This window comes from Anolis carolinensis, chromosome 1, assembly GCF_035594765.1.
Source record: "Anolis carolinensis isolate JA03-04 chromosome 1, rAnoCar3.1.pri, whole genome shotgun sequence".
Lineage (NCBI taxonomy): Eukaryota > Metazoa > Chordata > Lepidosauria > Squamata > Dactyloidae > Anolis > Anolis carolinensis.
In genome coordinates this window covers 3815028-3842950 of record NC_085841.1, presented here as the reverse complement: position 1 = coordinate 3842950, position 27923 = coordinate 3815028, and the positions used below count along the sequence as shown (strand labels likewise).

The window sequence follows — 27923 nt, the reverse complement described above, 5'->3', positions numbered from 1 at the left end:
GTGGTTTCCAATGATATGTGTTCTCCTGAACACTGCATTATGTTTAAATACCAGCAGAAAACTGATTTATTTTTCCTGATGGGTTTTCTCAATTGTTATGAAGGCCTTTTCCCAGATCGGCTATCAATATTCGTTCTACTCTTCAAAAGGCTTTATATTAGGCACCGTTGGTTCTCACTTTTCTTTTTTTGCTTCTTCCATTTCGATCCAGAAGAAAAGTTTCTTCCTGTTTGGCGTTCAGTCTTTTACTTTTTACTCTTCTTTCTCTTTCCCCCCTCAGCAATAGTTTTGGAGACAGCAGAATAAATAGTGATGATATTGAAACTCCTTTTTTTCTCTTCCCTTTCTCTCTCTAAAAAAAAGGGAAAGAACAAAAAACAGACCCAGGTAATGTTAGCTAGATAATGCACTGTTAGATAGAAATTGTGAATTGTCAGTAACTCCATTGTGTATTACTGTTTGGGAAATACAGTTCTAATGGACCTGTGATCGCACACATCCACTGAAGGGTTAAGCAAGTGGAGATTGTCGGGGTATTGTGAATTGTGTGAAATGTTAAAATCAATCTAGGCTGTTAGGAATGTTTTCTATATGAGTTTCGGCAAGGTATTTCAGCAGTGGAGGAGTTAAAAGGAGCCTGCTTTGATTGATGTAACACAGGACCAATGGGCCAATGGGGTCAAGTCTGATTGACCGGGACTTCCTTCATGATCTGTGAAATGCAGGGGAGTTTACTTCTTGTGTTTGGCATGAGCGTTCTCAGAAGATGGACGGGGAATGTTTTTGCTCCGTGGCCGAGGAGACACTGCCTTGTGTCTAGGACTTATTGCTAATGAGTGCTACTGTATATAGTAATGTAAATAAAGATTAAGTACCATTGGATTCAACTGAACATTTGACTGCTGGTGTTTTGATTACCAGTGCTGATTCTCCACATGAGAAGGCAGCCTGGAGAAGGAGGGATCGGTGAGACCAGGATGATGATTTTGGAACCCACCCTGCATGGCAAGCAGAGTCTCACCAACGCCCCCCGACAGAGATGTAGATCTAGAGCAGACATGAGCAAACTTTGGCCCTCCAGCTGTTAGGAATTGTGGGAGCTGAAGTCCAAAACACCTTTGCCCATGCTTGATCTAGAGGGACAGATGGAAAGATGCTGAGTAATGACCATGTGACAGGCATGACGAGGGCTATGTCATTCACTGTCATCCCTGTTTGATGATGAGAAGCTATGGATATATACGAGGGCTATCCAGAAAGTAGATTTATGTTTTGGAATTAAAAATGAACAAAGTATAGGAGAAAACATTTTCCATATGCAGTTGAAAGCCACACCCAAATACCACTTCTCAGCATAGTCGCCATTCTAATCTACGCACTTCTCATAGCGATAAAAGAGTTTGGAAAGTCCTTCCCCACCAAACTTTGCCGCTTGGCTTGCATCCTCAACCAGGTGGGCGTCCCTTCCCGCAGCTGCGCATGTGCATGCGCTCAACGTTCCCCCACGCTCGTCCTGGATTGCTCTTCTGTTTTGCAAATGCTTGCAAGGAAGGTTATGGCGACCGCTTTTTGGGACAGGAAAGGTGCGCTTCTTGCAAAACCTTAGGAGAGCGATCCGATCCAGAACGAGCATGGGGGAAAGTTGAGTGCATGCACATGCGCAGCTGCGGGAAGGGACGCCCACCTGGTTGAGGACGCAAGGCAAGTGGCAAACTTTGGTGGGGAAGGACTTTCCAAACTCTTTTATCGCTATGAGAAGTGCCTAGATTTCAATGGGGACTATGTTGAGAAGTGGTATTTGGGTATGGCTTTCAACTGCATATGGAAAATATTTTTGCATACGGAAAATAGTTGTACATAAGCAATGTATCAAGATTAAATTCCCCCACTATGAGTTTGGCTGAAAACCAGAGTTAAAGTGTTCTCTTAAAACAGTGAGCAGCAACAAGATCAGAGGATGTGCAGTAAAACTCTGCTAACTACTGATCAAAGACTCTGCAGTGTTTGGGTTGATTTAATTGCTTGCCCTGAGTCAATCAGTCCAGTTGAGCAGCATAGGGAATAGATGTGATAGATGTGATAGCTAACCCTACAGATAATACACCAAGGTATACTAACGCACTCTTTGTTATAGAATCAAGAAGTCATACAGTGCATCTACACTGTAGAGTTAAGGCAATTTGACACCACTTGAACTGCCATGGCTCCAATCAATCAATGCTATAGCATTTGCAATTTCTCAAAGCAGAATAGTGAAGGATCATAATAGGAAGAAAAGAAACTCATTTGAAATGTGCTGGAGATCTGTGGAGGAGTTACGAAGGTGGAGGCAATACTTTTCATTCAACCCTCGTATCTTCAATAAACAGCTTGCTTTGCTTATAGCCTGGGGCTGCAGTGTGGTTGAAGGTGTCTTTGCAGCCTAGGGGTGCAACACTCACAGCCTTGACAATCCAAATGGGGGTCAGCCTATGATCTTTTCTATGAGACCTGAGTTGATTTGGGCGCTGCCTGCTTTTGTGCTTGGAAATTGGCTTGCAGCAAATGGAGTTAGCTGCAGACAAAAGCAGGAGGAAAGGGAGAGAAGCAAGGACATTTTAAACACAGCGTGAAAAGCGGGATGGCAGAGGGATGTCAAATCAGGGTAATTATGCAGCCATTTTTTTGGCCTCAGAAATGTCATGCAATGTAGCTATGGCTCCATGCTATATTATCGTGGGAGTTGTAGTTTTGCAAGGCCTCGAGCCTTTCTCTCACGGAACTATAAATCCCAGGATCCCGTAAGGATTGAGCCATGGGGGTCAGAGTGGTATCAAACTGCATTAATTCTACAATGCAGAGGGTAGGAATACAGTTGGTGTCTTGTTTCTACAAACCTTGATAAAATGGAAAATCCTGCATAACCATAAGACCTGAGGGGAGGCTCCCCATCGAAGAAAGAACCAAGTCCGAAAAGAAAGATTCAGAGCTGAAATGACAACAACAGTAAGGACACTTAGCATGCGTACTGCATTTCACCGGCATTATCTAGTTATTCTTAAACCTTTTAGAACTCCGTAAAACTGGGCTTGGATTTGTGCGACCTTCCGGATGTTGCACTACAACTCCCAGCAGCCAGTTGCTGGGTCTCATAGTCCAGCCATATCTGGATGCACGATTTCCAACCTCGTGACAATATTCAGGGCTTGGAAAAGTTGTGGTGCTATCATCAGCATCACCATTATTCCGCTTCCCTCTCTTAAATGAGACCCAACACAAAAAACCACAACGTATAAACATTAAAATAGAATTAAACATAGAATTGTTTAAAAACAAATCCTTAAAAGTAGATAAAACCAGTACTCCCTGGCTCATTCTTTAAAAAAAATCTTCTTTAACTTTGTTCATTTGGTTTATTTAATACAATATAATAATATCAATTATCTATATATATAAAAGGGTAATGAAATTTCGGCCTAGGACAAAACAACAAAACTACACAACCCAGAAACACTAAACTTGGCAGCACAGCCCCTCATCCATGCCTCTACGTTCATACAACAAAAAGAAAAGAAAAATAAAGTCCTAATTAGAGGGAGATGAATAATTGTTTTTATCCAATTGCTGCCAGTTAAAAGGCTAAGCTCCACCCACTTGGTCTCCTAGCAACCCACGCAGCCCAGGGGACAGGCACAGTTAAGCCTCAGGTCTCTTCCACACTGCCTATAAGAAACAGATTATCTGATTTGAACTGGATTATATGGCAGTGTAGACTCAAGGCCCTTCCACACAGCTATATAACTCATTTATAATCTTATCTGCTTTGAACTGGATTATCTTGACTCCACACTGCCATATAATCCACTTCAGTGTGCAGTCGGACACAACTGGACTTAATGTCAAGAGAAAATCTTTACCCTTTACTTTAACTACCACCAATTCCTCAATACTTTATTTCCCATACCACCAGACTTCACCGCAGCAACGCGTGGCCGGGCACAGCTAGTATATTATATATTACATGTAATATTACTAATAATATTACAATATGTTGTCAAAGGCTTTCATGGCCGGGATCACAGGGTTGTGGTATGTTTTCCGTGCTGTATGGCCATGTTCTAGAAGTATTCTCTCCTGACGTTTCGCCCACATCTATGGCAGGCATCCTCAGAGGTTGTGTATATTACAATATATTGATATAGTACAATATAGTAATTTAATGCCAGTATTGTGCTATGCTAATAATATAATTTTGTATGTGAATTTAATTTGTAAGCTGCTCTGAGTCCCCTTCAGGGTGAGAAGGGTGGGATATAAATGTATTAAATAAATAAATAAATAAATAATTTATATCACCAAGAATTTGTTATCTCGACTACCGTTTCCTTAAAGAGGGATCTCACCACATTCCTTTGCATTACAGGTGCAGGACAATCATTTCTTTCCAGCAGAGACTGGATGGCCATCTGCAGGGAGGGTTTGGATGGTGTTTTTCCTGCATGACAGACTGGGATTGGACTGGATGGTCTTTGGGAACCCCTTCTAACCATTGTGAAATATAGACTGTCGGGGAGTCCACTTGAATCTCCTTCCAAGGAGGTTTCTAGACAGAGAGCTTTCTCCTGACCAATGGCTCTTCTGACTCTATTAAACCCTTGTGCCAGCTGGACTGCTGACCTGAAGGTTGGGTTGCTAACCTGAAGGGTGCAGGTTTGAATCCAGGAGATGGGGAGAGCTCCTGTCTGTCAGCTCTAGCTTGCGGGGACATGAGAGAAGCCTCCCAGCAGGATGGTAACTCACCTGGGCATCCCCTGGGCAACGTCTCCGTAGACGGCCGATTCTCTCACACCAGAAGCAACTTGCACTATGCTCTCTATTTATTTACTTATTTATTTACAGTATTTATATTCCGCCCTTTTCACCCTGAAGGGGACTCAGGGAAGGTCACATTGCACACATATAAGGCAAACATTCAATGCCATATAACATAGAACAGAGACAGAGACAGACACAGAAGCAATTTAAACCTTCTCCAGCTTCCAGCTTCCTAAGGGTATGCTTGATCTGGCCACAGGGAGAGCAGCTGCTTCATCATCCACTGTGATGGCAACTTCCTCATTCCAACGGTGGCTGGGTGATTTTTATGATGTCGTAAATTAGCCTCCGCACATATAAGTGGTACCTAAATTTCCTACTTGATAGATGCAACTATCTTTCGGGTTGCTTAGGTCAACAACAAGCAGGGGCTATTTTTTAAATTTTAATTGTCGGGTGCTCACCCTGACACGGGCTGGTCTCGAACTTAGAGTGGTTTATTGCAGCTGGCTGCTGACCAGCCTGCGCCACAGCCCGGCCCCCATGAAAGCTGAAAAAAATGATTAGAAAGCTCTAGATCAGGCATGGGCAAACTTGGGCCCTCCAGGTGTTTTGGACTTCAACTCCCACAATTACTAACAGCCTACCGGCTGTTAGGAATTGTGGGAGTTGAAGTCCAAAACACCTGGAGGGGCCAGGTTTGCCCATGCCTGGTATATAGGCATCCTTTGTGGAAAGAAAAAGTGGGATAAAAATAAAGCATAATAATAATAATAATAATAATAATAATAATAATAATAATAATAATTACACATAAAGGGTCAGAAAAATTCTCAAAAGCAAGCTCAATGGAGGCAACACCATCAAGGCCATAAACACCTGGGCCATACCTGTCATAAGATATACTGCTGGCATCATAAACCGAACACAGATGGAACTGGACAATTTGGACAGAAAAACAAGAAAACTCATGACCATTCATCATTCACTGCACCCTCGCAGTGATGTTGACCGGCTATATCTGCCTAGAAGATCAGGCGGCAGATGACTCTTACAAGTAAAACAAGCAGTCAAAGAAGAAGAACATGCCTTGGCAGAATATGTAAAGCAAAGTGAAGAACCTGCTTTGATTGAAGTCAAAAATCAGAAACTCCTCAATGCACAGCAGACAAAGAATCAGTACAAGAAAACCACACTACAAACTATTGCTGACAGCTGGCACAACAAAACATTGCATGGAAAGTTCCTTGACAAAATTGAAGGAAAATCTGATAAGGAGAAGACCTGGCTCTGGCTCATAAATGGGACCCTGAAGAAGGAGACAGAAGGCCTGATCCTTGCAGCCCAGGAGCAAGCCATCAGAACAAAGGCAATCAAGGCCAAGATCGAAAAATCAGCTGATGACTCAAAATGCAGACTGTGCAAGGAAGCTGACGAAACCATTGATCATATCCTCAGCTGCTGTAAGAAAATTGCACAGACAGACTACAAACAGAGGCACAACTATGTGGCCCAAATGATTCATTGGAACTTATGCCTCAAGTAGCACCTCCCAGCAGTAAAGAACTGGTGGGATCACAAACCTGCAAAAGTCTTGGAAAATGAGTACTCAAAGATACTGTGGGACTTCCGAATCTAGACTGACAAAGTTCTGGAACACAACACACCAGACATCACAGTTGTGGAAAAGAAAAAGGTTTGGATCATTGATGTTGCCATCCCAGGTGACAGTCGCATTGACAAAAAACAACAGGAAAAACTCAGCCGCTATCAGGACCTCAAGATTGAACTTCAAAGACTCTGGCAGAAACCAGTGCAGGTGGTCCTGGTGGTGATGGGCACACTGGGTGCCGTGCCGAAAGATCTCAGCCGGCATTTGGAAACAATAGACATTGACAAAATCACAATCTGCTAACTGCAAAAGGCCACCCTACTGGGATCTGCACGCATCATCTGAAAATACATCACACAGTCCTAGACACTTGGGAAGAGTTCGACTTGTGATTTTGTGATATGAAATCCAGCATATCAATTGTGAAGAAACGATGTGATGACAGGGATGGAATCTTTTTGGATCCCACCGCTGCCACCAAAATGCGAAGGATTCACCTTCTACCTCTATGTATTCCACTCTTCTATGTTGTCGCTGCCACCACCTTTGAAAGATGCTTTGCTCAAATAATAAGCAACATTTGAAGAAACAGTAACTTGTTTATTTATAGCACAAAGCTTGATGGTTGCAAGAATGTTATAACTTGAGGTGAACGATGTTACTTCTGTACAGTAAATGTTGCAAGATTTCTCAATAGTTTCACTGAGCTTAGTATGGTATCAGCTTTATATTACTTGTTTCTTTCAGTTAGGAATACTGTCCTTCTTGAACTTAGTTGACCTGTACCCGATCAAACTTGGATTGGGGAGTTTAACTGGTTAACCCTAGTCCTCCTTGACCTAGGGATATAGCCTCAGCTCTTTAGTTATTCCTACTAAAGGCTCAGCAACTTTAATTTTAGCCCTTCTCCGCTAAAACTCTCTAGCTGCTCAACTTCCTCCCACAATCTCTTTTTTCGATCACCCTCCTTTCTCACTGAACAGAACCAACTGCTCTGCTCAACCGACAAACTCCAACTGCCGAATTCCAACTGCTAAATTTTTGAATTCTAAGGCTTCCACCAGCAAGGTGAAGCCACGCCCCTTTTCCTGGCCATGCCTTAGAGGCTCCCAGCTTCTGTATAAGAATAGCTGAAATATATAACCTTAAACAGTCAACCCTAACATAGCAATCATGAATAAAACACAATGATCATGACATCTTTACACTATCTTGTTTGCTGTGTCATAATAATAATAATAATAATAATAATAATAATAATAAGGTTTTATGAGTCCACTAGTATGGAAGCCCATTGGTTACATGGAGGACTGGGCTTACCTTGCTGTATGCTTTGAAGCCACGCTCGCTTCGTAAGTGTCATAGCTGTCATCTTTCCCCAACAACTCCGTTGTGCTCCTGGATGTCACCGGCAGGGTTCGGAGTATTTCTTGCATCTCTTCGGTATATTCCTCTGCTTTTGCTCCTTCGTCGATGGTGTACCTTCTCTCGAGCGCTTTGTCTGCAGTTCCCTTGTTTTTCTCTGTCTTTGAAAACATGGCAATCACCTGGAACCCAAAGTAGAAGAAGTGCTTTGATCCATACCAGGTATGGGCAAAGTTCGGCTCTCCGGGTGTTTTGGACTCCATCTTCCACAATTCCTAACAGCCGGTAGGTGCTGGTTTTGACCTATAAAGCCCTACATGGTTTGGGTCCAGGTTACCTAAAGGATCGACTTCTCCCATACAATCTGCCCCACACACTTATGAATCCTATTAAATACAAGGGTTGAGTGAAAAGTAATGCCTCCACCTTCGTAACTCCTCAACAGATGGCAGTCCTGGTCTGCCGCAGGTCCTGGCTTGTTCAGTAGAATCTCCTCTACAATTTCATTTGGCAGGAAGCCTTAGCATTGAACGGTTGTGTTGTTAAAGTGTGAAGTATGGAACCCTGCACAGACGAGGAAGCCTTAGCATTGAACGGTTGTGTTGTTAAAGTGTGAAGTATGGAACCCTGCGCAGACGGGGAAGCCTTAGCATTGAACGGTTGTGTTGTTCAAGTGCAAAGTATGGAACCCTGCGCAGACGAGGAAGCCTTAGCATTGAACGGTTGTGTTGTTAAAGTGCAAAGTATGGAACCCTGCGCAGATGAGGAAGCCTTAGCATTGAACGGTTGTGTTGTTAAAGTGTGAAGTATGGAACTCTGTGCAGATGGAGAAGCCTTAGCATTGAACGGTTGTGTTGTTAAAGTGCAAAGTATGGAACCCTGCGCAGACGGGGAAGCTTTAGCATTGAACGGTTGTGTTGTTAAAGTGCGAAGTATGGAACCCTGCGCAGACAGTTGTCAATGAGACTTAAGCAACGTGCAGTCATTGAATTCTTGACCGCAGAAGGTGTCAACCCAAAGGAGATTCATCAGAGAATGCAAGCTGTTCATGGTGATTGTGTTGATGTGAGTCCTGTGCGTTGTTGGGCAAGTAAGTTTAAAGATGTTGAGGTGGGAACATCTGACTTGCATGACAAACAAAGAGTTGGACGTCCTGTGACAGCAACCACCGAGTTTCACAAGCAAAAGGCTGACAGATTGATTCAGGATGATCGTTGTATCACTCAGAGAGAATTTTCAAGCATCATCGGCATTTCACAAGAACGTGTGGGTCACATTATTGCTTTGCTTGTCTATCGGAAGATCTGTGCGCGATGGGTCCTGTGAGACGCCGGTTGCGGAAACAGAGTGTCAACTTCTTTCGTGACGACTTCAGAAAACTTGTTCATCATCGGCAGAAATGTATCCAATTGTCTGGTGATGATGTGGAAAAGTGAATAGTGGTAGTTAAAGTACATTCTAAGGATTATTTCTGCGTTTGATTTATTAAAATATTCCCAACCAAACCGAAGTAATGAAGGTGGAGGCATTACTTTTCATTCAACCCTCATATGTGGGGTCACCATAAATCCTCAGGTGGATTGAAAGCACATACCCACCCATACCCTTCCTCTCCCCATCTCCTGCCTACTCCCCACCTCAGTACAAACCCACAAAGCCCTGTTTACACTCACAGAATCTCCGTCGCTTGAGATGAAGTCGATGCTCAGATTGTCTCGTTCGGTGAAGGACTTTGGCCTGGAGCTCAGGTAGCAAGACGGTGGGTGGTGGAGAAGGTAGACCAGGGAGAGCCAGCGGTCAAACTGGCCCTTCTCCTCCCCTCTGGGCGCATGAAGCTGGAGGTAATACGAGCGCCGGTTGATCAGCCTCATTTTGATGACGCGCTTTTCGGGGTCGTGGATGGAGAACCGTACGAATTTCAAAGGGAGGGCCCTGGGGGCACCAAGAGAACATGGAGGCATCAAGGAGGGAAGGTTCAAAGTGGGGAAACATCATGGATGAAACGGTTTGAGGGAGAACGTTCAAGATGGAAACAACTTTCTGTATTGAATTGTGCCTGGCATCCTGTCCTCAGGGTTGTCGCACCTCAGAATAGTTCACCTTGCTATAGATATCCAGTCAGACACAAAGGAAAGTCTTTTGAGGTTTTTATTAAGCAAAGCAGTATATGAATCAAGCAGGCAATCAAAAAGGTTTTTCAAAGTTGCAATGAAAGAGTCAATAAGAATCCAATTGTATCATAAGACAGGAAAAGGTTCTTTAATCCATAGAACAAGGCCCATTAGTCCAAAAGACACAGCAAGAGTAATAATCCATAAAGCAAGGCAATAATCCATAGATTCCAAGAACAAGGCCCAAAAATCCAAAGATCCAAGAACACTGGAGATGAGAACATCCACATAGAGGAAGTGAGGATTTGCTTTGACAAAGAAGCAATCTGCAAAGTACACTTTTAAAAGCAACCCAGAAAGGCGTTTCTTTTCCCACAACTGGCCTCTTTTTTGCGCGCCAGTCTCTCACTCCTTCGGATCTGAGAACCCCTCCAAGATAGACTGTCCTCCCTAGATAAATCATTGCTTATGCTAACGTTATCTTGCACCTAGAATGGGACTGAACTCTCTCCTTCATTTCCCTCATTATTTCCCAAGGGAATGTCAGCCTGTCCGTTATCTATAGTTCCTGGGGTCAGCAGTTCATTCTGCTCAAACTGAAACTGCAAGTCTCCAGCCTCTGAGACAGCCTGCATCTCTGAATTAACTTCTGCCTCTGCCGGCTTTTGGATCTGAAAACCAAAATCCCCTTCTTCTTCATTTTGAACCTGACTAGCCTGTGGTTGAAAACCAAAATCCCCTTCTTCTTCATTTTGAACCTGACTAGCCTGTGGCTGGGTCACAACAAGGGTCTTCATTGACTTATAGAGGTGGACAGGACCACTCTTAACCCCATTCTACTATCTAGGAATACACAGCTAACACATCATGGTGGGCATCCATCTTTGGAGGTCCTCTATGATCCATTCTATCTCTTGGACAGAGACAAAGCCTAGACGGGCATCTTTTGGGGTATGTTCGTTGTGTATTCCTACTTAGCAGAATGGGGTTTAAACTGGATGACCCTTGTGATCCTTTATAAGTCTACTAGCTGTGCCCGGCCACACGTTGCTGTGGCGAAGTCTGGTGGTATGGGAAATAAAGTATTGAGGAATTGGTGGTAGTTAAGGTAAAGGGTAAAGGTTTTCTCCTGGCATTAAGTCCAGTTGTGTCCGACTGCACACTAAAGTGGATTATATGGCAGTGTGGAGTCAGGATAATCCAGTTCAAAGCAGATAATATAAGATTATAAATGGATTATATAGCTGTGTGGAAGGGCCTTGAGTCTACACTGCCATATAATCCAGTCCAAATCAGATAATCTGTATTTTATAGGCAGTGGGGAAGAGGCCTAAGTGAGGCCTAACTCTGCCTGCCCCCTGGGCTGAGTGGGTTGCTAGGAGACCAAGTGGGCAGAGCTTAGCCTTTTAACTGGCAGCAATTGGATAAAAACAATTATTCCTCTCTCTCTAAGTAGGACTTTATTTTTCTTTTTTTGTTGTTGTATGAACGTAGAGGAATGGATGAGGGGTTGTGCTGCCAAGTTTAGTGTTTCTGGGATGTGTAGTTTTGCTGTTTTGTCCTAGGCTGAAATTTCATTACCCTTTTATAGATATAGATGAAAACATTGAGGACAGGGAATTTTCAGGCCTGAGACTTGTTGGCAGGCACAATTCAAGTCATTTAATTTCTTTCTTTTTTAAATGCATTTTTATTAGAGAAGAAGAAAATTTTTTAAAAAAAATCTATATATACACATACCCGCAAGTATTTTCCTTTTACAATAAAAGTGGGAGAACATAAATAGTAAAGGAAAGTAGGAAAGTAGCATGGGAGTGTTAAAAAAAAGGAAAAATGGAAAAAACCCAAGAAACCCCTACACCCGGCATGGGCCAACTTGGGCCCTCCAGGTGTTTTGGACTTCAACTCCCACCATTCCTAACAGCCTACCGGCTGTTAGGAATGGTGGGAGTTGGAGTCCAAAACACCTGGAGGGCCTAAGTTGGCCCATGCCTGCTCTACAATATTGATACGGAAGCCTTTGTCTTTTGAAATCGATCCAATGTCTCTGTACATACCTGGTCAGTATTGGTTCCCCCGGGACTGGCCCCAGAGAGAACTGGCCATCGACTGGGCGGGCAATGAAGAGCACGTTGGGCAATGGGAGCTTGACATTGGTGGTAGCGATGCCTACGATGGCCTTGTTGCTGTGGTTGTGGAAGAACACGTGCTTGCCCCCACTGGTGACCTGGCAGAGAGCAGAGGACACCCAGGATGATCCATGGAAGAATAGCCTAAGGCAGGGGCCTCCAACTATGCCTTGTGGGCCGTAAACAGTCCTCCGAAATGGAAGGAAGGAGGAGGGAAGGAGGGAAGGAGGGAAGGAAGGAAGGAAGGAAGGAAGGAAGGAAGGAAGGAAGGAAGGAAGGAAGGAAGGAAGGAAGGAAGAAAGGAAGAAAGAAAGAAAGGAAGAAAGAAAGAAAGAAAGAAAGAAAGAAAGAAGAAAAGAAAGAAGAAAAAAAAGAAGAAAAGAAAGAAGAGAAAGGAAGGAAGGAAGGAAGGAAGGAAGGAAGAATGAAAGAATGAATGAAAGAAAGAAAAAATGAATGAATGAATGAATGAAAGAATGAAAGAATGAAAGAAGGAAGGAAGAAAGGAAGGAAGGAAGGAAGGATGAAAGAAAGAAAGGAAGGAAGGAAGGAAGAATGAAAGAATGAATGAATGAATGAATGAATGAAAGAAAGAAAGAAAGAATGAAAGAAAGAATGAAAGAAAGAAAGAATGAAAGAAAGAAAGAAGAAAAGAAAGAAAGAAGAAAAGAAAGAAGAAAAGAAAGAAGAGAAAGGAAGGAAGGAAGGAAGGAAGAATGAAAGAATGAATGAAAGAAAGAAAGAATGAATGAATGAAAGAATGAATGAATGAAAGAATGAATGAATGAATGAAAGAATGAAAGAATGAAAGAAGGAAGGAAGGAAGAAAGGAAGGAAGGAAGGAAGGGATGAAAGAAAGAAAGGAAGGAAGGAAGGAAGAAAGAATGAAAGAATGAATGAATGAATGAAAGAAAGAAAGAAAGAAAGAATGAAAGAAAAAATGAAAGAATGAATGAATGAAAGAAAGAAAGAAAGAATGAATGAATGAATGAATGAAAGAAAGAATGAATAAAAGAAAGAAAGAAAGAAAGAAAGAAAGAAAGAAAGAAAGAAGAAAAGAAGGAAGGAAGGAAGGAAGGAAGGAAGGAAGGAAGGAAGGAAGGAAGAAAGAATGAAAGAATGAATGAATGAATGAAAGAAAGAAAGAATGAATGAATGAAAGAAAGAATGAATAAAAGAAAGAAAGAAAGAAAGAAAGAAAGAAAGAAAGAAAGAAGAAAAGAAGGAAGGAAGAAAGGAAGGAAGGAAGGAAGGAAGAAAGGAAGAAAGAATGAAAGAAAGAATGAATGAATGAAAGAATGAAAGAATGAAATAAAAAATGAAAGAATGAAAGAAAGAATGAAAGAAAGAAAGAAAAAAGGAAGGAAAGAAGAACGAATGAATGAATGAATGAAAGAATGAAAGAATGAAAATGAATGAAAGAAAGAAAGAATGAAAGCAAGAATGAATGAAAGAAAAAATGAAAGAAAGAATGAAAGAATGAAAGAAAGAATGAAAGAAAAAATGAAAGAATGAATGAAAGAATGAATGAAAGAAAGAAAGAAAAAAAGAATGAAAGAATGAATGAAAGAATGAATGAATGAAAGAATGAATGAATAAAAGAAAGAATGAAAGAGAGGAAGGAAGAAAGAAAGAAATGGAAGTAGGAAAAAGAGAGGGAAGGAATTCAGACAGCGTGGCATAATGGTTTGAACCTTGGACTGTAGCTTTGAGCCCACTGGTTGCCTTTAGGAAAGTCACACACTCAGCCTCAGAGGAAGACAAAGGCCAATCCCCTTTGAATTAATAATAATAATAATAATAATAATAATAATAATAATAATAATAACAATAAAACTTTATTTATATACTGCCCTATCTCCTCAAGGAACTCAGGGTGGCTTCCAATACAACAGAAAGCATACAAGTTAAAAACATACAGCAATTAGTAGTGGAAAATGAATACGCAAAAATACTGTGGGACTTTCGAATCCAGACTGACAAAGTTCTGGAAAACAATATATCAGACTTCACAGTTGTGGAAAAGAAAAAGGTTCGGATGATTGATGTCGCCATCCCAAGTGACAGTCGGATTGACGAAAAACAACAGGAAAAACTCAGCCATTATCAGGACCTCAAGATCAAACTGCAAAGGCTCTGGCATAAACCATTGCAGGTAGTCCCGGTGGTGATCGGAAACAATACACGTTGACAAAATTATGATCTGCCAACTGCAAAAGGCCACCTTACTGGGATCTGCACGCATCATCCGAAAATACATCACACAGTCCTAAACACTTGGGAAGTGTTCAAATTGTGATTTGTGATATGAAATCCAGCATACCTATCTCGTTTGCTGTGTCAGACTATGTTTTTGTGTCAATAATAATAAACTTTATGCCCTCCTGTGTGGTCCACTGCACCATCCACCACATGGCACATTTCCCTCCAACGCCCTTTACCTGGAAGAAGTTGCTCTCGAACATTGGCACGGCCTGGAAGACGGGGTATTCGCCTTTCTCCAGGTACTTCTGCAGAGTGGTTTGGTCTGGGACTTTTAATGCAGGGCGAACAGGCTGACCCTTGGTGAAGATCTTCCAAAATTGGACGCCTGCAAAGGAAAGAGCCCCGAGCCTTCAACAAAGAAGGCAGGCAACGGATTTCCTCGATTCAAGGAGAAGAGAGAGGACACTTCTATTCCACACTGTCACAATCAATCCCCTCCCAGAAGAAGACTATGAAGTTGGAAGATCAATAGAAGACTCTCGAAAGTTTTGTTCTGTTCAGAATGCATCCACACTGTAGAATTAATGCAGTGTGGTGACACTTTTATTGCGCCAAATTGCTATATGTGTGTGTGTGTGTGTAAAGAAATCCTTGCAAAGTTGCCTACAAAAGATCTCTGCAAAAAAGGGAGCTCAGCTTTTTGCAGAGGCAGGCCACGCCTCAAACAATGTATCGGTTTGCTGGCAGATGTCTGGGTTTTTTCAGTTGGGAATCTGGGCTTCCAGAGAGAGCACAGAAAAAGGCAGGCTCTCTGGCTACGGTCAAGTAGCAGTTTGAATATGCTATGCTGGATATATTGATTGCTGATTTATTAGTCATTGATCTTATGCAACTACAAGGACATTGTACGATTGCTGAACTGTTTACTTATATTTCAACTCAACAAGTAAAGTTCCTGTGTTCTTTCAATTCCTCTGCCTGGTGTGGTTTTCTTTGCACATGGTGTTAACTGGATACTGCTGGTTCCGCTACACTCTAAACCCTAACAACTTTAGCTGCCATGCCTGCAATGCTATGGAATCCTGGGAGTTGTAGTTTGCTGAGGAAGCAATACCCTGTAGAAGAGAAGGCTAAAAAATAGTGAAACTGGAACTTTCAGAATTCCATAGCATTGATCCCTGGGATTGGACTGGATGTGTCTGCGAGGCTCTTCCAATGCTATGATCTTATGATTCTGTTTCCTGGAGATGTTTAGCTTGGAGAAGAGGACATGAGAGCTATGTTGAAATATTTGAAAGGGAGTCACATGGAGGATGGAGCAAGCTTGGTTCCTGCTGCTCTATGTCATGTATTAGATAGGAATGCATTGCACGTATCTCCAGTTTATGAAATAATACAATTCTAATGAACATGTGTTAACAGCATATGTGATAATGTGATGGTAGAGAGAGGGAGAAATTGGAGTGGCTTTTCAATGCTAATTAAGGTGATTAACTGCAACATTCACACTGGCTTTCCAACTGACAAAGAATTCTTCTCACACCCTGAACTTTCCACAGATATATATTAACCTTCCTTGCTTAGTTTCTCCATACCTCACAACCCCTGAGGATGCCTGCCATAGATGTGGGCGAAACGTCAGGAGAGAATACTTCTGGAACATGGCCATACAGCCCGGAAAACATACAACAACCCTGTGATCCCGGCCATGAAAGCCTTCGACAACACATTGGAGTGTCTTTTAATTATGATGTATTTTTATGATTGAATGTTTATATTGTTTATTTGTTTTGCTTAATTTATTGTTTGTGATTTCATGTTGTAAGCCGCCCTGACTCCCTATGTGTCCTGTTTTGTCTTTCAAGAACAGCCTTAGAACACTGTGGTAAGTAAATGAAAACTGCTTTACTTCAGCAAAACATAAAGAACAGCACACTCAGTGGAATAATGCAAAAGAAAGCAAGGAAGTCTTAGGGCAAATGCAGTTCTTAAGTCTCCCAAATCAAGTAGCAGCCTTACTTCAGACAAACAAACAGCAATAAATTCTTATGAGCACTTTCCCAGATGCAGACTTGAAGCAGGCACAAGGGGAGTGAAGGCTTAGGCATTAGAGTCAGTTTGTTACCAGCAAGAGTTGGCTGCACCTGCTTCTGCTTTATATCCCTGAGTTCCCTCACAGCTGCTAGGACAGTTCCCAATTACTCAGCTGCATTTCTGGCATCTATTCTAGCTGAACAACGTCTCTGCTCTGTTTCCTTTCGCCTCTCCTGAAATGTGGGTACTTGCAAAATCTCCTCCTCAGATTCCAACTCACACTCAGATTCATGGACACTTTCCTGCTCCTCTTCTGAAGAAGAGGAATCCCTAACACTATGGGGAGATGGGACGGGATATAAATGAAGTTTGATGATGATGATGATGATGTGAACTTCCTCTTTGCCATGTGCTTGCTCTCAGACATCTCAGATAGCTTGCATTACAGAATCCACAACCAGCACATAGACACTGCAAACATAAAAACTGAAGCAGAGCCAACAATACAGATATTCAAAAACATTGCCGCTTACCAGAGGAAGGGTTAACCAAACTGGAGTAGACCCGGGAACCAGTAGTAAATGGCTTACTTCAGCTCAAAGCCAGCCACTCTAAAACGACATCTGTATTTGATCGGTTTTCCTGGCTGGGGAGCTGTAAGCGGCTCTTATTGCCTTACAGCCAGCTACTTAAAATTGGCATCTAAGCAACATTTGTTCCCCCAACTTGGAAGCTTATCTCTGACAAACTGAATTTATTTTCAACAAACTGATGCTACTGCTAATTGACTGCAATTACAACCTGAGGAGTCCTAAAGAATTGCTCCAGTACTACAGAGACTTTGATTTTATTTGACTCCATGCCAGGTCCGAGTCAATCGTATTGTCTACTGATTTATTTAGTTTCACAACATATTATCACATATCATACTGTGTTGTTAACAAAATTTAGTTGGAGTCTTGTAGATATTGTTCTACACTGAAAACTGCTCTTTGTAGCATTTAAATATTTATACTCTGTAATTTACTACTGTGTGTCATTACAGCTGACTGTATTTGATTATCATTTGTATTATTATTGTTAACATTATTATGTATATGATGCTCTAATATACATATTGTTTTTCATGTTTTGAACCTTTATCGTGGTTGCATATTTTTCAGATATTGTTTAGAATAGACATCTGTGTTTAGTTACTACTATCTCAAATAGCTTGCCATGATCTCTCTGCATCTGTAATCCATTACCACCCTCATGTGAGTGTCTTGCTATGGTTGTGAGTATCTCTGCATACTCATAGCAGGCCTGTACATACCGTAGTTGTTTGTAGCAATGACTGAAGAATAAACCTCCAAAGGAATTTGGATGAAAGCCAGAGTTCAAGTGTGCTTATTTAAGCGGTGAGCTACTATACAAGGTGCAATGAAATCTCTGCTAACTGCGATCAGGACTCTGCAGTGTTTTGAATCGGAACTAACTGTTTTCCTTTGAGACACTCCATCCCATTGTGCAGCTGGGGGAGGATGTGAGATGATTGACTTGGGTGCCTACCTAGCAGAGGTGTTGTGTGTGTTTTACTCTCCCTTCTACCCCTGTGACATCTAGATACCAAGAAACAACAGGGCAATAGATTCAAATCGGAGAGAAAGAGATTTCAGCTACATTAGGAAGGACATCTTGAAGGGAAAAGCTGTTCAACAGCGGAATGTGCTTCTGGCTGGGAGTCTGGTGGAGTCTCCTGGAGGTCTTTAAACAGAATCTGGCTGACCATCTGTTGGGAATGCTTTGACTGTGCCTTTCTGTTTGGCAGGGGGTTGGACTAGATGGCCCTTGTGGTCTTTTCCATCTCTATGGAAGGGCATTGAAGCCCTGAATCCCTCTGAGGAGCAGCTTAGGAACTGGGTTGGTTTAGCCCAGGCATGGGCCAACTTGGGCCCTCCAGGTGTTTTGGACTCCAACTCCCACAATTCCTAACAGCCTATCGGCTGTTAGGAATTGTGGGAGTTGAAGTCCAAAACACCTGGAGGGCCCATGTTTGCCCATGCCTGGTTTAGCCTGAAGAATTGAAGTCAAAGAGGAGAAACAGTACTATGCTTCAATCCCTCTTTTGTAGGATCCAAAGCCTAGGTGGGCTTACCTGTGAAAAGGATTCAAAACACTGCAGAGTCCTGGTCACAGTTAGCAGAGATTTCATTGCACCTTGTATAGTAGCTTCATATAACCAGGAGCTCAGTTGGAGCTGGATGGGCCCCAAAGAAGGAGACTCCGCCACACTCGGAGACAGCTGCACATTTCAATATTGTGGCATATTTATTTATCCTGACTTAAAGTACTTAAAGTAGATGCACCTGTGGACTCACCTTGGCGAGGCTCCTTTTTCCCTTTACGCTTTTCTCTATCCGCTCCAGGGAGTTGTTTCGAGTGGCTTGGCCCCTTTGAGTGTTTTGGCATCCTGGGCAAAAAAGGACATTGAGGCCACGGAGAGGTTAAATGAGATCCTACAAGCTTGGATAGGTCACTTTTTGTAATGTCGTGAGCCAAGCTGACCAGCTGAAGTTTGACCAGGGTGGCACATTTAGGATGCTCTAGAATTCTTTCTGTTAGACTATGTAACAAAATTTGAAACATTTTCTGTTCCTGGTTTGAAAGTGTTCTTTCCTGTTTAATTGCGCAGTACTTACTTTGAAAGTACACTAGAGTCTCACTTATCCGACATAAACGGGCTGGCAGAATGTTGGATAAGCGAATATGTTGGATAATAAGGAGGCATTAAGGAAAAGCCTATTAAACATCAAATTAGGTTATGATTTTACAAATGAAGCACCAAAACATCATGTTAGACAACAAATTTGGCAGAAAAAGTAGTTCAATACGCAGTAATGCTGTGTAGTAATTACTGTATTTATGAATTTAACACCAAAATATCACAATATATTGAAAACATTGACTCCAAAAATATGTTGGATAATCCAGAATGTTGGATATGCGAGTGTTAGATAAGTGAGCCTCTACTGTAGTTGTTATACTGCAGAAATTTTGTTTTTGTGGCTGCCACAAACTAGGTTGAATTGGTTGAGACTCGATGAGATACTCATTGAAAAACTATAAGAAAATGTGTTGCAGGATGTCCCACAAAAACACAGATTTTGCAGTTTAATAAACTTTTTCCATGTTTTTATGATAGAACCAACTAGGAAAAGACATTTATAACCCAGGAACCAAAATTGTGTTACATAGTGTAATCAGTACAGGATGGATGCAAAAGGATTGTAGTGCGTAAGTTGAAGTAACAACAGTGAATAGAGACTTACTGTGGACAAATGAGTAAATATTAAATCATTGATACATGGTATCTGGGGTGTATGTTTGTTTATAAATTTAAAATACTGAATTTTTGGGGTTTTTTTTTTTGACATGTCTGTTTATATATGGTCTATATCATTTAGCCTCTGGGCAGATTACAATATCAGGTAGTTTTCCTTTTATTTTTATTTTCATAAAGAATACCTGAAGCAGAGCCTACGTATATCACCATAACAAAAAAGATTTAGAAATATATCGTCACTTATCTGAAGAACAATTGAAACTGGAGATATACCCGGGAAACCAGTTATAAACGACCATATAACCTCTGTTTTCCAAGACTTAACCAGTTCCAGCCTTCTATCGGCCACTCACCGGGATTTACGACGGATCCTTTTTCCATGATTCTGGAATTCACCTTTGTTATGATTATAAGACTTTTACCAGAATTGAATTTTGACTGAGACTGTTTAATACCAATTTATGTTTAATTCAATGGAAAGCCCTCCAGGAGTATAAAAATACGGACACTGTTTGATTTCAATCCGTGATTAACTCAGTTGAAATTTATAGGAAATTCTCCCAGAACTACAGAGACTTGTATAATTACTTGTTTGCTTTGACATACTTAGATAAATAATATTTCGGTATTAATCCTATATGATTTCAGAGGACATCGTTATATTTTGGATAACGTGATATGTATATGGTGCTCTAATATACATACTGTTTTCAACTTGCATATTGGACCATTATTGTTTATCATATTTTGATACAATGCATACCTGATATGCCAAAATTTGATTACTGGTGGGGTTTGTGGGAAACTGACCTTCCTTTCTGGGAGTTGTAGCTCACCCAACAACAGTTTATTGATTAGCCAGTTAGCTTTATCAAGGACAGAAAATACAAAAACAATATACAACATACATCTAGTTCACTTAAAATAAAATACAGATATACAGGTGTCTGCCTGCTTGGTGCCAATGTAGTTTAGCTAAAGATCTATGCATCAACTATCCTCATCTCCCATACACTGCACCCCAATCTGATCTATGTACTCTGATCTCCTTTTAGCAGCTTTAAACAAATACAGGGCCACTTTTGTTGTCAGAGTGGGGTTATAACCGGCCAACAAAAATGAAGTTTTGGCCTCAATAACCCAGCTTGTTTTATTGTCAATAAAAGGCCATAAGTATTGTTTCCTTTCTTTTTCATATAGGTTACAGTTATGCAAAATGTGGTTCAAATTTTCGACTTCAGGGCTGCCACAAATACATAATTTTTCTTCATATGGGATATGATTGAATCTGCCGTGTCTCTCCGTGGACTCCATTTGTTCGAATCTTGCCCTCGTGAAAGTGATTCTTAGGTGTCTTGGCATATCTGCTTTTAGGTACAGAGCCCTCTGGAAATTACGTTTAAAGCGTCCTAGCCACTTCAGAGATCCTGTATTTGACAGGGTGGCTATGTCTTTTGGGGCTTCAATATCTAGGATTCTTTGGATTACTGTCCTTTTTTTGGCATCCCTATTCTGTTCGGATGAGGTAATTTATAATCTGCAGGTGCAAAGAAACCTTGATAGTTGTTCTGCCCAGGAGTCTTGGTTAAAGCCATTAGATTGTTGGGAGTTGTAGCTCACCCACAACCAGAGAAACTGTGACCTCCACTGATGATGGACCTGGTCCAAACTTGACACATAGAACACCAAAGTGGGAGTTGTAGTTTAGCCTACAGCCATAGAACATGCTGAATCCCACCTATGATGCATCTAGAGCAGGGGTCACCAAACTAAGGCCCGTGGGCCGGATGTGGCCCTCCAAGGTCATTGACCTGGCCCTTGTCCTAAACTTTAGACTTAGGCTTGACCTAAGTCTACCTGGTCTTTGGAGGTCGTTTTGCTTACTTATGGCCTTATGAGATAGTCTAGATGGTCTTTGAAGGTCTCTTTGCTTAGCTACAGCCTTATGAGACCATCTAGATGGCTTTTGAGGGCCCCTTTCCTTACCTGTGGTCTTATGAGACCGTCTAGATGGTCTTTGGAGGTCTCTTTGCTTACCAATGGTCCTATGAGATCATCTAGATGGCCTTTGGGGGCCCCTTTCCTTACCTATGGTCTTATGAGATTGTCTAGATGGCCTTTGGGGTTTACCTTTGCCTTTCCTTACCTATGGTCTTATGAAACCATCCAAATGGTCTTTGAGGGTCCCTTTCCTTATCTGTGGTCTTTTGATGGCCTGTTGAGATAATCTAGATGGCCTTTGGGGGCCCCTTTCCTTACCTATGGTCTTATGAGATCGTCTAGATCAGGGGTCCCCAAACTAAGGCCCTCCAAGGTCATTGACCTGGCCTCTATCCTAAACTTTAGACTTAGGGTTGACCTAAGTCTGAAACGACTTGAAGGCACACAACAACAACAATCTCATTTTGGACTATTTCGTCCTAGTCCGGCCCCCCAACAGTCTGAGGGACTGTGAATTGGCCCTCCACTTAAAAAGTTTGAGGACCCCTGATCTAGAGCAACCTTGCCCAACATAACAAACTTTGCATACTGATGGAGTTTTTTGGGTTGACCTGGCATGATGTGAGTTGTAGTTCACCCACAACCTTATGCATTTTCTACAATTAAAAAACGGCTTTTTCAAATGACCCGGGCAACGGCGGGTACACAAGGTAGTACTAATAATAAGTGGTGCATCAGGTACTTCTTGACTTTGCATTGTAAATGAGCTATCCATGGTGCTGAATCTATTTTAAGGGCAGGATTTGCAGTCTTTTGTGACTCAACAATAAAGACCCCTTTTAAGGGTAAGGGGTGGATAAGCGAAATAGGAATATTAGGAACAATGGGGAAAAGGCAGTAAGGTACTATATAGAAACTAAGGATTGAAATACAGCAATAGACCATCATAAGGAAAGATTAATTTAAATTAAAAAGGAATAACATTATGGGGGAATATGGAGGTGATGAGCCAAAGATGAATATATACAAAAAACCGAATATTAATGGATGCATTTTTGATATGAAAATTACTCATGGTAATGTCTTAATTTAAAATATATTGAGTTATATTTAGCCGAAGCAATGCAATTAAGAAGAACATGAAGGAGGTGCGATGGTTTGAAAGCTGCCTTTGTTGGCGGAGGGGAGAAGTCAGTTGTGTTTTTAATGTTTATTTTTATATTGTATCTTCATTTGTGTGTATGTGTGTGTGTGTGTGTATAGGATGATGGGGTTTAGTTGTTAGTCTTACTTGGGAGGGATGAGGTGGGACTATTATAAGGTTATTTTTATATCAGATTATTTAGCTTGGTTTGTTATTTCAGTGTCTTTCTTTCTTCTTTGTATTTCTAATGCATGAAAATGTAATAAAAATCAATTTTTGTGAACTTTGGTCCTATCCACCTTCTAATATGGACTGCGGTGGCGCAATGAGTTAAACTCTTGTGACCTAAAAGTTGGCAATTCAAATCCATGAGACAGGGTGAGTTCCCATCTGCCAGCTCCAGCTCCTGCCAACCTAGCAGTTCGAAAACATGTAAATGTGAGTAGATAAATAGGTACTGCTTTGGCAGGAAAAGGCAAAGAGAAGCTCCCAGCAATCTTGCCGGCCATACAACCAGGAGCTGACAACGCAGGCTCTTTGGCTTGAAAATGGAGAAAAGCACCTCCCAAAGCCAGAGATAAGCACCACATGCAGAAACCGGAAATGAAATGAGAAGCCTTTGCCTTTGTTTACGTTTGTGTGTCTTTATTGTGTACGACTGTAAAGGCATTTAATGTTTGCCTATGAATGTTGATGTATGTTAATGTTCTATTTTTTTATTTCAAGAACAGCCTTAAAACAAAGTGGTAAGTAAATGAAAACTGCTTTACTTCAGCAAAACATAAAGTACAGCACACTCAGTGGTATAATGCAAAAGAAAGCAAGGAAGTCTTAGGGCAAACACAGTTCTTAAGTTTGATAAATTCCCAAATCAAGTAGCAGTCTTACTTCAGACAAAGAAACAACAATAAATCCTTAGGAGCAGTTTCCCAGATGCAGACTTGAAGCAGGCACAAGGGGAGCGAAGGCTTAGGCATTAGAGTCAGTTTGTTACCAGCAAGAGCTGGCTGCACCTGCTTCTGATTTATAGCCTTGAATTCCCCCACAGCTGCTAGGGCAGTTCCCAATTACTCAGCTGCATTTCTGGCAGCTATCGTAGCTGAATGACATCTGTGCTCTGTTTCCTTTCACCTTTCCTGAAATGTGGGTACTTGCAAAATCTCCTCCTCAGAATCCGACTGCCCATCTGACTCATAAACCATTTCCTGCTCCTCTTCCTCTTCTGAAGAAGAGGAATCCCTAATACAATGCTGTAATCCTCTCTGAGTCCCATGGGGAGAAGGGAGGAATATAAATAACGTGTATTATTATTATTATTATTATTATTATTATTATTATTATTATTATTATTATTATTATTAGGAAGACATTGCAGGGATACCTGGTACTTCTTTGGAGAAAACACTAAGAAGTAGTTGGAATGGATCGTCTTCAGCCTCCTGGAGTTTTGGAAATGTTGGAGCTGGTGTCCCTTGGAAATCAGTGTTCCAAAAACCACTGCTTAACTGGACAAACTGGTGCCTAGGGAGGAATGGACTGGTTTCTTTATCTCCCAAGCCTGTCCTCTATCCAATTCTCGCATCACACTCTTTCAGCGGATGATGCATTGTGACCTATACGCTGACAGGCCAGGTCAGGTATGGTATTCAGATTGGTTACAGGAATGAGCATGGCAAACATTTATAAAGGTCTCTCCTTGGAGTCCAATGAGTCCTGGCCAAAGGACAAGTGATGGTGATTGATGACCTTTAAACGTATACATGGTTTGGGTCCTGATGACCTATAGGATATCTTTCTCCCATACAATCTGCCCCAAAAGCCTAGGTCTCCTGGAGACATTTACTTTGTTATCCAACCCACTGTCTAAGCTTGAAGATGTCATCAGGGCTCAGACTGATGACCTGAAGTCAGACCAGATCTGTTGTGTTAGGTCAAGTCCTGCTAAAACAAACAACATCAGGTTCAAACAAAGTTCCGATGTTAGCATATAGACTGCCCAAAGCTAGAGTTATAGCTCTAGAACACACCAGCCTTTGGGAATGAAGTTCAAATTACCGTAGCCACACTAAAACAGTTCCAGAGTCTTTGCAGCAACTAACAGCAACCAGAATTCTAGACCAGAGTCAACAAAGCCAGAAGTCCGAAGACATCAAGGTCTGAGATTGAAGTCAGAATCCAAAACACAGCAACCCAAGATACAGAATCAACACGTCTGATAACACTATGTAACAAAATTTGGATTTTTTTTTCTATTCCGAGTTTGAAAGTGTTATTTCCTGTTTAATTGTGCGGTCCTTACTTTGAAAGTAGTTGTTTTATTCCAGAAACTCTGTTTTTGTGGTTGCCAAAAACTATGTTCTACTGCCAAACAGCCCTCACAGTGAGGAAGTTCTTCCTGATGTTCAGGTGGAATTTCCTTTCCTGTAGTTTGAAGCCATTGTTCCCTTGCAGAAAACAAGCTTGCTCCCTCCTCCCTATGACTTCCCCTCACATATTTGTACATGGCTATCATGTCTCCTCTCAGCCTTCCCTTCTGCAGGCTAAACATACTCAGCTCTTTAAGCCGCTCCTCATAGGGTTTGTTCTCCAGACCCTTGATCCTTTGAATTGCCCTCCTCTGGACGCTTTCCAGCTTGTCAACTTCTCCCTTCAACTGTGGTGCCCAAAATTGGACACAGTATTCCAGGTGTGGTCTGACCAAGGCAGAATAGAGGGGGAGCAGGACTTCCCTGGATCTAGATGCTATTCCCCTATTGATGCAGGCCAGAATCCCATTGGCTTTTTTAGCTGCCGCATCACATTGTAGGCTCATGTTTAACTGGTTGTCCACGAGGACTCCAAGATCCTTTTCACACGTACTACCGTCGAGCCTTCTGTATCTTTGCATTCCATTTTTTCTGCCGAAGTGGAATATCTTGCACTCAAAGTGGCTTACCTTAAAAGCATTTCAATACAATTTAAAATACACAATTATACAAACACTAGGACAGAATGAAGCATCATTGGCATGAAGCAATTAACAGTTAAATCCATAAAACAGATTAAAAACACATTCAAAGCAAAGCCAGAGCACCCCCTGACTTGATCTTAAAAACGTTCCTCTTTAAAAGCCTGCCTGAATAAAAAGATTGTCATAACACTAATACAGTAGAGTCTCACTTATCCAAGACTCGCTTATCCAAGGTTCTGGATTATCCAAGGCATTTTTGTAGTCAATGCTTTCAATATATCGTGATATTTTGGTGCTAAATTCGTAAATACAGTAATTACAGCATAACATTACTGCGTATTGAACTACTTTTTCTGTCAAATTTGTTGTATAACATGATGTTTTGGTGCTTTATTTGTAAAATCATAACCTAATTTGATGTTTAATAGGCTTTTCCTTAATCCCTCCTTATTATCCAAGATATTCGCTTATCCAAGGTTCTGCCGGCCCGTTTAGCTTGGATAAGTGAGACTCTACTGTGCTAATAATCATAATAGGAGGCTTTGGATTTAGCTTTGGATTATGACTCTGGTTCGAATCCCTGCTCAACCAGGAAGCCCATTGAGTGACTTTGGGCAAGTCACACTCTCTCAACCTTAGAGGCAGGCCAAGGCAAACCCGTTTGAACAAATCTTGTCTAGAAAACCCTGCAGTAAGTTCATGTTTGGGTTGGGAACGACATGAAGAAACACAATAATTGCAGCAACAACAAGAAGAAGAAAGTATACTTAATCTAGACCAGAGTTTGCATATGATAAGGTGTTACTTTCCCGTTGAGACATAAAAGAGAATGAGTCTCAGGATGTATAAAAAGTATTCTATTCCTGGCATTATCTCAGTGAAAAACTATTTGCATTGTCTCATTCAGGGATTGTTAAAAAGAAGTGGAAAACAGGGAACGATGACAATAAATGCGTAGACCTCCTCTGGATGCTTTCCAGCTTGTCAACATCTCCCTTCAATTGGACACAGTGTGATTCCAGGTGTGGTGTGACCAAGGTAATGGTAATATAGGCAACCAAAACAGAAGCGATGCCATCAATGCTTGGGAAAGTTTTGGACAACGACTCCCAGAAATCCCCATCTTTCATAGCTGTTTGGGACGACAATTGCAGTCCAAAACAGGAAACTTCCCAAGCTCCGGCTGAAAATCATAGTCCGCTCATATCCATCCATCCACTGGGATTCCGGGAGTTGTAGTCCAAAACAAAGCTCTGGCTTCAACCGATACTGTTTCCACATCCACCTCTAGTCTTCCACCTCAGACTAGAGAGATGGGCCGAAACTAACAAAATGAAGTTCAACAGGGACAAATGCAAGATACTTCATTTCGGCAGAAAAAATGGAAATCAAAGATACAGAATGGGGGACGCCTGGCTTGACAGCAGTGTGTGCGAAAAAGACCTTGGAGTCCTAGTATAGAATCATATAATAGTACAGTTGGAAGAGACCACATGGGCCATCCAGTCCAACCCCCTGCTAAGAAGCAGGAAATCGCATTCAAAGCACCCCCGACAGATGGCCATCCAGCCTCTGCTTAAAAGCCTCCAAAGAAGGAGCCTCCACCACGGCCCGGGGGAGAGAGTTCCACTGTCGAACAGCTCTCACAGTGAGGAAGTTCTTCCTGATGTTCAGGTGGAATCTCCTTTCCTGTAGTTTGAAGCCATTGTTCCGTGTCCTAGTCTGCAGGGCAGCAGAAAACAAGCTTGCTCCCTCCTCCCTATGACTTCCCTTCACGTATTTGTACATGGCTATCATGTCTCCTCTCAGCCTTCTCTTCTGCAGGCTAAACATGCCCAGCTCTTTAAGCCGCTCCTCATAGGGCTTGTTCTCCAGACCCTTCATCATTTTAGTCGCCCTCCTCTGGACGCTTTCCAGCTTGTCAACATCTCCCTTCAACTGTGGTGCCCAGAATGGGACACAGTATTCCAGGTGTGGTCTGACCAAGGCAGAATAGAGGGGGAGCATAACTTCCCTGGATCTAGACGCTATTCCCCTATTGATGCCCCTATTTAACATGTTGTCCTAGTGGACAACAAGTTAAACATGAGCCAACAATGTGATGCAGCAGCTAAAAAAGCCAACGGGATTCTGGCCTGCATCAATAGAGACATGATGAGGGCCATGTACAAATACGTGAAGGGAAGTCATAGGGAAGAGGGAGCAAGCTTGTTTTCTGCTGCCCTGCAGACTAGGACACGGAACAATGGCTTCAAACTACAGGAAAGGAGATTCCACCTGAACATCAGGAAGAACTTCCTCACTGTGAGAGCT

The 27923-nt window shown here is 41.8% G+C and overlaps 1 protein-coding gene across 1 annotated transcript; it reads right to left on the bottom strand.

Moving 5' to 3' along the window:
* Nucleotides 1-138: 138 nt before the first annotated feature.
* On the bottom strand, nt 139-24404 carry LOC134295883 (Golgi-associated RAB2 interactor protein 1A-like). The gene is made up of 8 exons (XM_062969367.1): nt 24042-24404; nt 18611-18702; nt 14453-14601; nt 11940-12109; nt 9445-9703; nt 7727-7953; nt 2877-2968; nt 139-352 (listed from the first exon to the last, which is right to left on the bottom strand). The coding sequence occupies exons 2-8, from the start codon at nt 18699-18701 to the stop codon at nt 246-248; spliced, it is 1095 nt and encodes a 364-aa protein (XP_062825437.1). The 5' UTR covers nt 18702; nt 24042-24404; the 3' UTR covers nt 139-245.
* Nucleotides 24405-27923: the final 3519 nt, after the last annotated feature.